This window comes from Uloborus diversus, chromosome 6 (genome assembly GCF_026930045.1).
Source record: "Uloborus diversus isolate 005 chromosome 6, Udiv.v.3.1, whole genome shotgun sequence".
Taxonomy (NCBI): domain Eukaryota; kingdom Metazoa; phylum Arthropoda; class Arachnida; order Araneae; family Uloboridae; genus Uloborus; species Uloborus diversus.
The window spans coordinates 167,209,519-167,224,178 of NC_072736.1; the positions used below are offsets into that span (position 1 = coordinate 167,209,519).

The 14,660-nt window shown below is 33.1% G+C and overlaps 1 protein-coding gene across 1 annotated transcript in view; it reads right to left on the minus strand.

Annotated features, from left to right (window-relative positions):
- LOC129223797 (calmodulin) overlaps positions 1–14,660 on the minus strand; it is a gene marked incomplete at its 3' end in the record, with an annotated part of 43,677 nt that overhangs the window by 20,912 nt on the left and 8,105 nt on the right. The window contains 1 exon segment of the mRNA XM_054858153.1: positions 950–980. Within this exon segment, the coding sequence (XP_054714128.1) occupies positions 950–980 (31 nt within the window).

Consider the following 14,660-nt stretch of genomic DNA (forward strand, 5'->3'; position numbering starts at 1 on the left):
GCTTTTTCTCCTTCCACTAAGAAAGATAAACTAAAATTGCGTTTTTAACACTTCAATTGGGAGAAATTTCTGGAAAGCAATCTATCAAAAAAATAAGATTTTTAATTTACCTGAGCATTTAGAAAAGCTAAATCTAAGTAAAAAGAGAAAGATACAGAGAAATTTAAACAGGTTAAAGTACGGAAAAAACTTTTTTTCTGGAATTTTTCTCACGGCGCGGGGCCCGTAGCATTTGCTACTTCTGCTCTATAGCTAATCTGGCCCTGTCCTTATCTAAGGAAAGATATTTATAGGAAAGGGATCAAAGAAGGGCTACTAGACTAGTGAGGGGACTTTCAGATTTAGATTACAATATCAGACTTAAAAGGCTTAATATGTATAGCCTGGGATCAAAGGAGAGCCGGAGAGGACATATTCAGTTATTCAAATTTATCAAGATGAAACATGTTAATAGGATACATATTTGTACTGAAAGCAGGATCATTGTTTTAAACTATTGAAATCTCAGTTTAACTTTGAAATTAGGAAAAATTACTACTTTAGTAGGGTTGTGAACACTAAAAATAAATATATTTTAGATAAGATTCTTTAAAAGTCATGCTTTCAAATACAGCAATTGAGACTCCCTAGGTCAGAGTCATAAGAAACTCCACCCGAGAACTAAGATCTAAGGTTCCCTACAGTGTAAAATGTTGAGTTTCCCAGCCCTAGATTAGTTATTTTGTTTTTTCAAAATCTGGTCAGGAACTAGATTGCACTCCCGACTTCAGATTTCGCTAATCAAGTGTAGGTAGTTTCAACAGATCAGTAGACTGATAAAATCTACGAAAAAAACAAGTATGATTTGCACCTAGAGTTAAGCATATGCCAGTTAACAATTCAACAAAAACTCAATTACACAGCTAAAACAAAAATTTCAATATCTAAAAATATTAAAATGATTCTTTACCAGCTATTTGTTCTTCTGTAAGTTGATCAGCCTGAAATAAAAGAAACAAATTTAGTTACAATGTTGTAAAATTCAAACTTTGAGCTTAAGAAAACTACAAGAAATAACATAAAAATTCGATTAACAGCAATTCATTTTAAGTAAAGAGGTACAGATTAAGAGACAATTGACCACTATTTATGATTGGCTCAAATCTTAACCAATACAATCTGCTAAAAATCATTTATTTAAAATGAATGAACTTAAAAAATTACACCAATCAATCACCAATCATTATGAACTCTAGCTGCCATGCCCCTTAATTCAAAATTTTATAAGAGATATGCCAGAAAGTAAGAGTAACATTCATCTTTCAAAAAAAGACGTTAAAACCAGCAATTCTCCAGTTTGTTAGCTTACTCTGCCACTAAAGTGGAAACCAAAAGTAAACAAAATAAAAATGACTGTAAAATAGATTTTTTTGAAAAGTAAATTCATTTTTTTAAAGAATATTTATTGAATTGATGCACACTTTAAAAAATGAAAGTGGGTGGACATGAGATGGTTTCATGCTTGTCTGTGGTTCGACTATAGTCTCTGTTTGGAAATTCAATTTAGAGTTCGGACCACAAAAACATTTTCCTTTAGACAATCAAATTCGACTGGCCAAGGCAGTGCTACTTTTCTTGTAGCAGGTTAAACACAGGGGTGACGGGCGAGTGGACTAGTAAAATTTTCTAAAGCCTATAAAATTTTCGAAAACTATGAGGAAGCTCGAAGAGCATGAAAAATTCACAAAGCAAATTGATTAGATCACTTTGGCTTACATATTTTAATGGCTTACGCCCAATATTTTTTTTGGATGTGTGTGTGTGTGTGGGGGGGGGGGGGGGGTGAGATTCATAACTTGAAGAAATGCTTTTTGTTAAAGAACTTAAACTGATACTAAAGACAATTGAAAAATCAGAGAAACATAGTATTTTGACAACAATATACCTGCGAAAAAATTTTTTTAACAGCTTGTGCTACAGACTAAACTTCTGGTTGGCAAATGTAAAGAGTTATAGGGCCTTTTAAATTTTTCCTTCGGGATTTTGCGTTAAGTGTGTAACTTGCAAACAGCAAAGCACTTAGTTGCAATAATGTTAAGGGAAAGACGAAGTTGCTCTCTTTACACTAGGGCTGGCCAATTTAAGAAATTCTACATTGTGACGCATCGTCAAACTAACATTGCATCAATGTGTTTTTTTTACTTTACCTTGCTTGTTCAAATTTTACAAATAATATGCAAGATATGAAAATATATATTATGCCATGATATTTATAGATTCTAGCACCAGCACAATATTATTTTCAAAAAAACATGCTAAAAGCATGCGAGAGCAATAAATACAGCAGATATACAAATACATAAAGTGACGACCAACAACAGGCTCTGGGCCCAGCTAGGCTGGCCGTAGTCAATTAACAATCTCCAGTAAAGATCAATGGCCCTCTTAAAACTATCTACTCCCTTGCTCGTTACAACCTCTTCCGGTAAGCTGTTCCAAGGTTCCACTACCCTGCTAAAATAATCATCATGCTGCTGGAACACTCCAGCACATTTCAGCCTTGTGACATGGGGCATTGTCCTGCTGGAAGATTCCATTTCCAGTAGGGAAGACCAACGCCATGTACGGGTGCACCCGATCTGCCAACGATGGTTAGATAATCCACAGCCTTCATGGTATGTTCTACCACAATTAAGGGTCTCAGAGCCTGCCAAGAAAAAATCCCCCACATCATAATTCCGCCGCCACTATCCTGTTTACGACCAACGGTATAAGACGGGAGCAACTGTTCACCTGTAAGACGTCAAACCCTGACACGACCATCCACGTGATGAACAAGAAATCACGATTGGTCGAACCAGACACCTCTCTTCCAGTCATCCAAGGACCAGTCTGTGTTCTCGGGCCTATTATAGGCGTAGTTGGCAGGGTTGGTTGGATTGGACCCAATTGGGTTGGACCCAATGGGTTTTTTTGAAAAAACCCATTTAAAAAAACCCATTATTTTGCCCACTTTTGGGTTTTTTAAAATTTTCTGAGAATTTTTTTTAAAATTAATTAATTTAAATACTTTCACAATTTAAACTCCTTTTTTATTTGTTCTTCACCACAGACAATGGACATAAAAATGAATTTTGAACTTTTAATAGCATTTCTTAACTCTTAACGGCATTAAAAAAATATTTCAAAGATTTTAAATAAATATATTTAACTTTTTTCTTTAACTGGTCAAAAATAACTCAAATTATCTTGAATAAGTCCTGTCACGTCTGATTTTCTCAATATTTGTAGATTGTACCTACTCGAGCTAAAAGCTAAAAAGCTTTCATGTGAATTATTTTCTGCAAACCAACACGTCACAAATCTTGAATAAACAAGGTATATTTTTTAGAAATTAACAGGTTTTACAAACGGTCAGACAGAAAACAGAATAGGATATACAGTATTTTCATTATCTTACGAAAAAGTTTAATATTTCTTACTCTGTACATAGAAATACAAAAACGGGCAACATAAAATTCAAAGAAATGTCTTGATTAAGCTGGAATTCAGTAAAAAGGGATTTAAACTACTTGAGGTTCTACAGTAGTTTTGCATTATAAAATGAAATACAATAAAGTAAAATGCAAAAAAAAAAAAAAAAAAAGTAGTAATTAAAAGCGAACAAACGAACAATAGATTTATCACTCGAAAAGTAACTTTGCCTTAACTGTTGGTAATCATGGAAACTAAAGAATTTGAAACTTCACTATATTTGGGCTTTGTAGTCCTTTTTACTTCAGAAAACGAACGCTGAATTTTCCAGCTTTTTTTACCCCAAGACATTTTTCTTCTTTGTCCATATACTTACGCTACAATATGCTACAAGTACTCCACATTTTCCCTAAAAAAAGACAGAAAAACCCACATTTCTTTTAAAAAACCCAGCTTTAGTTGGGTTTTTTTGGGTTTTATTTAAAAAAACCCAAAGTCCATGGGCTTTTTTGAAAAAACCCGGGTTTTTGCCAACCCTGGTAGTTGGCGATGATGATTGGTCAATAGAGGCACACGAGTGGGACGTCTGCTGCGCAGTCCCATACCCAACAGTGTCCGCTGAACTGTGTGTTTGGAAACACTTCCACTCGCACCTGCATTGTATTGGGCTGTTAGTTGACCAACTGTGCCTCCGATTTTGCTTTACCAAGCGGCCTAGTCTCCGACGTCCCCCATCTTTGATGACGCATGGCCGTCCAATTCCTTTACGCCTACTGTTGGTTGCACCGTCTTTTGTCCACTTTGCATAAGTACTAGCAACGACAGATCATGAACAACCTACCAGTCTTGCAGTTTCCGAGATACTCGTTTCGAGTCTTCGGGCCATCACAATCTGCCCTCTATCAAATTCGTTTAAGATCGTTACCCTTTTCTATAAGTTATGAAGAGAAAGTGCTCGAATGTAGCCTTACCTTCTCCAGCCCCAGTTATATACCAATCCCACCTCATGTGGTCACCACGTCATCCAGACGAGTTCTTTGGAAAAATTGAAGGGTGGTCATAATGTTTTGGCTCTTCAGTGTAGATCCTATTGATAATCCCAAGCATCTTATTGGCCTTTTTACTAGCTATGCTGCATCGTTGACTAAACTTTAAATTCCGACTCATTAAGACGCCCAGATCAGTTACTTTTTCTGCCTGACTAACGACTGAGCTTTGCAAATAATAACTTGTACACTTATTTCCATGCCCTAAATGTAGTACTATATGTATTGAGATAACAATGAGACTATTTTTCCCCAATGCTAAAAGTTGTGAGCTTATGGAAACAAAGTCATGCATTCTATTCACAAATTTACATCTTTTTGCATTTAAAAAGGGGCTCCTTGTAACACCAAAACACTTGCTGCTATTTTGCATTTTTAACTTTGCTTTTTTTATTGATAAGTGATTATAAAACTTTCTTCCTCCATATTTTTTTTTTTTGTCAAGAGCTAAAACGTTTGCATTTTTCGCATGTTTTGGGAGAAATGAAAATCTGTTTCCTAGTGATACTTTCAATATGTTTGTTTGAAAAGTTTCTAATAATTAAAGATTTCCACCCATAGCTAGATAATAGAAGCATGCACACGACATGAGTGTATACATTTGCTATAGATATGTACATTGGCTGAATATTGTTAATATCCATATTAAACACTGATTAGCTTCACAATTTTAAGATAAATTAATGAAAAATGTTCATTATTGCTTTCACGAATACATGATTGAAAGCAAAAGGCATTTTCTTACTAAAATTTTAACTACCCACTGCATGTTTATTTTCATTCATGCAGATAGCTTTAAGCTATGTGCACAGATACTTTATATTTTTATCTTACTATGTTTATACCTTTGTTGCTAAGCCAGATTAGTTTTACACTCTACTCATTTAACATTGGAAAAAATTAGAGATAAAAAGGTAATAATCATGGACTGATGTTACTTGACAAATAATACAAATGTGACAAACAAGCAACAGGCTCTGGGCCCAACTAGACTGGTCCTAGGCAATTTACAATCCCCAGTGAAGATCAATGGCCCTCTTAAAACTGTCTACTCCCTTGCTCATTACCACCTCTTCCGTTAAGCTGTTCCAAAGTTCCACTACCCTGCTAAAATAATAATTTTTCCTAATATCCATGATAGCCTGAGATTTAAATAGCTTAAAACAATGAACCCTTGTCCTGTTTTCAGTGCTAAACTTCAGCCCCGTAACATCTTTCGTTTTAATAAATTTAAACAGCTGAAATGGTCCCCTCGGTCTCTTCTTTGCTCGAGACTGTACATTTTAAGCCTTCTAAGCCTGGAATCATAATCTAAGTGGGAAAGTCCACTTATTAGCCTTGTAGCCCGCCTTTGAACCCTTTCCAATACATTAATGTCTTTCTTAAGATAAGGAGACCAAAACTGAACAGCATATTCCAAATGGGATCTTACCAAACTTCTATATAAGGGCAGAAGAACTTTAGATTTGTTTGAAATAAATCTATTGATAAACCCAAGCATCTTATTGGCTTTGTTGCTAGCAATGTTGCACTGTTGGCTAAACTTGAAATCCTGACTTATTAAGACCCCCAGATCAGTAAATTTGTCTGCCTGACTAATGACTGAACCTTGCAAATAACTTGTACACTTATTTCCATGACCTAAATTTAGCACTTGACATTTCCCAACATTAACAGCCATACCCCATTTATCAGCCCACTCCGTAATATGATCTAGATCCTCTTGCAGCTGATTTGCTTGTTCTTCATTTTCTACAGTCCCCATAACTTTGACCTCATCAGCAAAACAATTCATGTTCCCAGAAATATTTTTGTGAATATCATTCATAAAGATAATAAACAAAACAGGCCCTAATACTGATCCTTGAGGAACCCCGCTTAAGACCTCACTCCAATTAGAATAATTTCCCCTTACAACTACCCTTTGTTTCCTTCCGGTCAGCCAGTTTTTTACCCAAATGAAAGTTTTCCCTCCTATTCCTATATCAGCTAATTTGCTAAGTAGAGCAACATGCGGTACCTTATCGAAAGCTTTTTGAAAATCAATGTAAACAACATCTACAGGCTTCTTATTGTCCTAAGCCATGGTAACTTTGTCATAGAAATTTAATAAATTAGTTGCACAAGATTTACCTTTCCTGAAACCGTACTTAAAACTACTCAATAGATTATTGGTCTCTAGAAAACTTACTATCTTAATTTTCATCAATGTTTCAAAAGTTTTGCAAACCACCGAAGTTAGACTCACAGGTCTATAATTTCCCGCACTCTCTTTAGACCCTTTCTTGAAGAGCTTAATCTTTGAAACATTTAAACATTGTTTTCTTAGCTTTGGAAGAAAGCTGAACTATAATAGTCTTCTGCCAATTTTACCATTTCTCTCACTTCATATCTTTTAAACTTTAATCGACTTTGTCAAGCAAAAATAAAAACAGCAGAGTCACCTGGATAGTATTCAAAGAGGATTTAACATTAGCTCTAGCAGAATTTAACCCCTGATAGAGAAGATTTAGAATCCTTGTTTAAAAAGCAAGGCTCATAATAAATAACTATCATTTATTTGAAATAGTGCAGATAAGAATTTTATTTTTAAAATAATATATCTATTCCATGGGTCATTCTCAGAAAATGCAGGAATTTTCCCGATTTTTTTTTTTTTTTTTAATTTCTCCTAATATGTTAAATACTCAAGATTAAGTTAGATCTATCCTAAAGTAATAATGCTAATAAAGTGGTTCAGATCAAGTGAGCAATTTTTTTTTTTAATTACTTTCTTTATGCCACATTTATTTACAAACTGTGCCCACAGATGTGATGTTCACGGATGCGATAAAAACAACCGTTTTCTACATTTAAAATCATGTGCTTTTGTGAAGTTTTGACTAAAGTTGAAAAACAAATACAGTCAAGCCTCCATATATCGAACTTCCACATATCGAAATTTTCTATATATCGAAATCCCAGCAAATTTCAATGTTCATTACATAGAAAAATTGTTTCTATATATCGAAAAAATCTCTATAGATCGAAAAAAGTTTCGAGACATTCGTAGATTTTTTTTTCCTTTTTAGACTGTCTCATGAAAAATGCAGGTTAGGGGAGAAAATTATGTTTACTAAAAGTTGCTAAGAAACTCATAAGAAATCTGGGTTTGAGGGGTGTGTATAGGTCGTTGTTCCGTTCTGGGGTTCTTAAATTCCCTCAAGTTTATTTCAAATCTTAGTTGTAACCAGTAACACTGTAAAATCAGTTTCAAGTTATCCTTTTTGTCTGTTTATTATCAATCCTAGTCTTTTCAGCTTCAGTAAAAATCGTTCAAGTTAGGTAGATTGATTTTTTACTTTTCTCTCGATTACATTGTCAAAACGAAAATCCCCCTATGTAGCGGATCAAATTGAACTGCCGAAGAATGAAGATGTATGAAGGCACAAAAATGTAATTTCTGTTAATTTTTCAATTATTAAACTTTCGTTTAATCCAATGCTCGTAAAAATTAGAAATTGGGTTTCATGCACGAAAATTAGCTTTTATTTTAATGTTTTAGGAGATTTTTAGGATAAAATAAGATCGTTTCCATGTATCGAAATTTCTATATATCGAATTTTTTCCTGCCAATTTGCTACTTCGATATATGGAGGTCGACTGTATTTTACATTTAATTTTATCAATTCATTGAATTATGTTCCCTGGTTACAGTGAAGCACCGTTTATACATTTTTGAGGGGACTATAAGAAAAAAGCGTACAAACTAAAAAACTTATAATAGGTATAGGTTAATGTGTCTTAGACTTTGCAGGGACCAATTTTGAAAATGTATAATTGATAAAAACGTATAAAAGAGAAACGTATAAACGGTGCTTCACTGTATTTTAAATCTGTATGAGCGACAGATGTGACGAGTTTATCTTTACTTTTTATAAATCAAGGACAAAAACTTTATTTAGTCACAGAAATCCGAAAGCAAGCTTCTGTCCCACTAAACAAAATTGCTTCTTGAGGATCCTTCAACTAATACAGTTTGGTGCAGCAACTTTGAAAAATTTATTAGCATTTTCTTTTCTGAACACACATGTGACCATTTCTGTAGTTACAGCTTAAATTATTTTAATTTAAGCTGGTGTGTTGGTAGGAAAAGATCAAAATAAAATGCTAATCAAATAGTAAATTAAAACGTTATGGCAAAAAAGGTCACGTTACGGACTCTACATAAATGTCAAAAATACCGTGGAATGCCCCAGCATTAAACTTGTAAATAAATATGAAAATTAAGTTTAACTTTAAATTTTTGAGAAGTGTGAACTAAATGTGTGCTTGATCGAAAATATAGCTTAAATAGCAAATTTCCTCTTTGGTGCGTTACAGGGTTCGTACTCGATTTCAGAAATAAAATGAAGGAGTTTTGGAGGAATTTTGAAGGAGTAAAATGAGATTTTGAAGGAGTACTAATGGAGTGTCATTAAATGATGTCACGTTTTTCAATATATTTGACCATCTGCACCCTTTATTACAAAGTGTCACACTTCACCCCAAACTACTCTTATAATGTCATTTTTTGCAAACATATTGTTAGAATAACTGTGATGTCACTTTTTGTCACCCTCTCTCTTCCCCTTGTCACAATTTCATGAGCCCGTCTCCTCAAAGCATGACATCACTTGTGGATGACCTTTTTTACAATATCATAACTGCAATTATATACAAATACAAAAGTGACGACCAGCAACAGGCTCTGGACCCAGCTAGACTGGTCCTAGTCAATTTACAATCCCCAGTGAAGATCAATAGCCCTCTTAAAACTATCTACTCCCTTGCTCATTACCACCTCTTCCAGTAAGCTGTTCCAAGGTTCCACTACCCTGCAATAATTTTTCCTAATATCCATGTTAGCCTGAGATTTAAATAGCTTAAAACAATGACCCCTTGTCCTGTTTTCAGTGCTAAACTTTAGCCCCGTAACATCTTTCGTTTTAATAAATTTAAACAGCTGAATCATGTCCCCTCGGTCTCTTCTTTACTCAAGACTATACATTTTTAGCCTTCTAAGCCTGGAATCATAATCTAAGTGGGAAAGTCCACTTATTAGCCTTGTAGCCCGCCTTTGAACCCTTTCCAATACATTAATGTCTTTCTTAAGATAAGGAGACCAAAACTGAACAGCATACTCCAAATGGGGTCTTACCAAACTTCTATATAAGGGCAGAAGAACTTTAGATTTGTTTGAAATAGATCTATTGATAAACCCAAGCATCTTATTGGCTTTGTTGCTAGCAATGCTGCACTGTTGGCTAAACTTTAAATCCTGACTTATTAGGACCCCCAGATCAGTATCTAAACAATTGTTTTTTTACGCAATCACTTAATGATAATATTTACTTATTTAGTTTTAAATATTTAAATAATAATTAGACAACTTGACTTTTGCTGCTGAGAGTGGGGTGGAGGAAAAAAACAATAATCAAAACTTGAAAAAATAGCCAAGCACCATTTAAGCATGTTTTACTTCACTTATGAAATGTCTTAGTCAACTAATAAAATTCTCACCTTCAACTTTTATGAATAAACTATGATCAATTTATAAATTTAAAAAAATAAATTCATGAAATTACTACATTAAAATCGCCTTTGTGACAAAGTCAATCGAAGTATTTTAAGTTTCTGTTATAGAGGAAGATTATGTAGTCTTGAACTACAAAAGAAGGAGTCTTGAAAGAGTTAAAACCAAAATGAAGGAGTTTGAAGGGCCCTTCAAAAAAATTTCATAAATGAAAGAGTATTGGAGTTCTGAAGGAGCGTACGAACCCTGGAAATATAAAATATAGAAAAAAAAATGGAAAGTGGTTACAGTCTACGGATGTGATAAATCACATTCCGTGGTCAAAATTTAAACAATAAAACATTTTTTTCTCACTTAGCAGCTTCAATATATTCCATCAGTTGTATTAAAGTGTTTTTACTCAATTGAATTATTTTCTAAACTTTTATTCTTTACTAGTGGCACCCGCACGGCTTCGCCCGTAATAGAAAAATTAAAGGTCTTTTGGTTCGCTTGTATATTTACAAATAATGTATGGTGAATTTTCTCGCCAATTGACTTGTACCGACGTTACGGTTCCACGCTATGATAATTTCGTATCTCGCCAATTGGCTTGTGCCCATGTTACGGTTCCACGTTATGATGATTTCGTAATTTATGATAGTTTTTTTCTTAAAATTGGAAAAAAAAAAGAACCACATCGAATTTTCGAAAAATCGCTTCGAGGTGCACACCCCCATGCTACATACTAACTCTGTGCTAAATTTCATGAAAATCGGCCGAACGGTTTAGGCGCTATGCGCGTCACAGACATCCAGACATCCTCCGGACAGAGAGACTTTCTGCTTTATTATTAGTAAAAATAATAAAAACTAGAAACACAAATTCTTGATTTTTCTGAGAATGACCCCAATAAGGAATGCATCCTTTTGTGTTTTTTTCCCACCGTTGAGGTTACAATTTAGGAACAATGTATGAATATAAATTCATACATTCATTCAATGAAATAAAGGGGACCATGAGTAAAAAAAAAAAGGTTGAGAACCTCTGCTATATTGAATAGAAACTTTACACTGCAACACATCAACTAACCCCATTAGATTTGAATTAATTCTATTTCTACCATAATTTATTAAACTGAAGCCTTTATGCTTGGGTTTATATGCATAAGTTAAATAAAATATTAGTTTAAAAAACTAAAAAACACGCTTTCGTAGCAAAATGAACTAAAAAGTGAAAAATAATCTTTGGATGACAGTAGTTGACCAATCACTTAATTTTAATGTAATACAGAAAAGCGTGGGGTGCTGTCTATTTACATTTCTGCTTGGACAACAAATGGAAGAAATTCAAGACAACTGATAAGAAACCCCCCATGCTTTTTTATATTACATTAAAATTAAATGATTGGTCAACTACTATGATCCAAAGATTATTTTTCACTTTTTAGTTCATTTTGCTACGAAAGCGTGTTTTTTCATAGTTTTTTAAACTAATATTTTATTTTTCTGTTTTTTTAGTCTTATGTTAGAGAATTATCAGGCACAGGTTTTTTTTTTCTTTTTTTTTTCTGCGCAGTGTATAAAAATTTGAATCAGATTGGGACTTAATTGGCGAAATTATTTATAAAACGAGTGCGAGGTAATATCTTAAAGTTAAGACTAGGGCACCCCGATGGGAAGCTACTGTAAGTCATTGATGTATGTTTGCGGAAATCATATTTATATTACTTTGAAAATTTGAGATGCATTTGAATAAAAGTTTTGTTCAACAATGGTCTGATCAGCAATGAATTTCCAATTGAAGGCTCACCTAAATTTTGGCATGAAATTAGTTAAAAACAATATTTCATTTTCTAATTACCTCGGAACAAATTTTGTCTGATGCAGAAAAATTAAAGGTTTTTATAGATATTTTTAAATAATTTCTGCGAGCATTTTTTAAAATTTTTCCTTTTTCACATTGTTGGATTTATGCCAAAATATTGATTAAAATTGGAGGAAACTAACAATTAAAAGAGTTAATTAATTTGATTATAGAATATTGCATTGTCATCGGGTCTGAGGTCGCGTGCCAAATTTCAAAAGAATCCGATCGCAGGAAGTGGGCGAAATTTGAGCTGCAAGATTCCGTTACAAGATACATACATACATACAGGTGAAACTAATAAAAGCGTGTTAAAAAAAATACATACTTGTTGCAAAATTCTTTTGAGAAAGTCTTTTTTATAACAATGTGCCTTGCCTCTTTTTTTAAAAAATCTGTTAGAAACGCTATAGTGTGTGAGGGAGGGGGGGGGGGGGGGCTACTTGGCAACATTATGAAGGCTACAAAGAAACTGATCGCATCATATGTAGGCTGCCAAGTTAGTTTTACCCCAACTATTATAGACAGACAATGGCTCCTAAAAAGGGTTTGTACCTACATTTATCATTTTCAATGAAATAGGACTGTCCATTAAATAAAATTAATATTTCGGAAAGGATATTTAACAGGATTGGCCGGATTGGACCCAATTGGGTTGGACCCAATGGGTTTTTTTGAAAAACCCATTTAAAAAACCCATTATTTAAGGGTCATTCTCCAGAAAACGTTAAAAATCTAGTCCCTTCTGATTATTTTCCTTATTTCATATAATTTGTTTTTTAACTAAAATTTATTGAGAATTAAAAACTGTTTTTAATGTATTATAACATATAAATTCTAAAAATAATATAATTTAATATCTAAATTTGAGTCCACAGAGCATGACTAGTCATGTCCGTGGCCTGTCTCACTCTCAGCTTTTAATTTATTATTGGCTTCCAAATTCACAACAAATCCCACTGGTTTGATTAATTTTCACTCTATTAAGTTGAAATGCTTTTAGGATAATATTTATAAAATGTGAATTGATTATTTTATGAATAAGTTAATTAAATTTATAAAAATATGTCTGTCCTTCAGATCTCATCATGTCCGTGGTCAAAATATTAATACTTGTTTTCAAGCTCAATAGATAGCAGCACTAGTTAACTACTGTACTGAAATCATTTAGTGAGCCATAGTGGACACTTTGGCAAAACATTAGTTTCTTTACTAAATGAGTTCAGACATTATTTTTAGATAAAAGATTAAACTGAAGATTTTACAGATCACACCATCATATCTGTGGTCATCAAATTAAACAAGGTATGTCAATTTTTTTTTATTTTTCATTTAGAATAGAAAATAAAAAGCTAACTAAAACTTAATTTAACTGCCACATGTTATTAACCCTAAATCTCTTCTCTCTATAAGGTTCAGTGAAAAATTTCATCATGTCCGTGGATCATCATGTCCAAGGTCCTATGGTTCCACAGACATGATCTGTTGCTCCACGGACATGATTTGAGAGTTGTTTTTAAATTATATAAGAGTTAAAAATTATAAAAAATATAATTAATGGAAAAACTAATTATTTACATCCTTTATAAGTATTTGTTTTTCATTTTTTTAAAGATTAAATTAGAATGATTTTTAATATTAGTACAAGAAAGGTAAATAAATAAAAAAAAGTTTTTTTACCCTATAATTGCATCAATATTTTTAAAAGTAACTTATTTTAATATAGTTTCTTGTAAAATAATCAATGATATATTTATTATAGGTGGTAACATGCCTCCAACTAAGAGAAAAAGATTATCAAAGAAGACCCTTGCTGAAAAGAGGAATGCAAAAAAACTTAGCATGAGGCGTGCTAGGGAAAAGTTAAGAAGTAATACTGAAAAATATGAAGAAGAAAAGCAGAAAGATAGAGAAAGGAAGAAGGCCCAGAGGAAATCTGTTGCAGAAATGTCAGAACGAGAGAAGAGAACAGTAAGAAAGCAGTGGAAAGTATGTTCAAAAAGATACCGTGAAAAACAAAAAAAGAATGAGGAATTCACGCAAAACTTGGAAATGAACACACCGACAAGTTCATGTCCTTCCACCTCAAGAATTTCAAGTGGAAAGAAAACCAGAATCAAAAATAGGCTTATGATGAAAAATGAGATTTTGCATTTAAGAAAAAAAAATGAAAAATTGCAAAAAATGGTGTATAAATATCGAAAACGATGGCAGAGATCTAGCAAAATTAAAAATTTAAACTTAACACCAAGAAAGAAGGTAGCTAAATTATTAAAGGGACAAGTGTGCTCAAACGAAGTTAAAAGAAAATTGATATTTGGAGAAGTTTTGCTAGAGCAGGTTAGAAAGAATTATTCCAGAGAAAGAGAAATAAATAAGAAGCGATATTTAGTAAAGATGCTGAGTGGAAAAATTGTGAAAAAATATAAATTAATGTCTCGCGTTGCATCTATGACATCTTATCGAACACTTCAATTTTCAGATAGGCTAATTAAAAATGAGTCATTGGCAACCCGGATTAAGTTGCAAAAAGATATAACAGAATTTTTTGAGCAAGATGAAGTAAGCAGACAATGCCCTGGAAAAAAAGAAACTGTAACTAGAAGAAAATTAAAAATGCAGAAGCGTTATCTGAATGATTCACTTATAAATTTACACTTAAAGTTTGTTTCCTGTTATGAGGAATACAAAAATCTAAGTTATTCTGCATTTTGTAAATTGAGGCCATTTTGGATTCGTATACCAGATTGCAAGGACAGAGA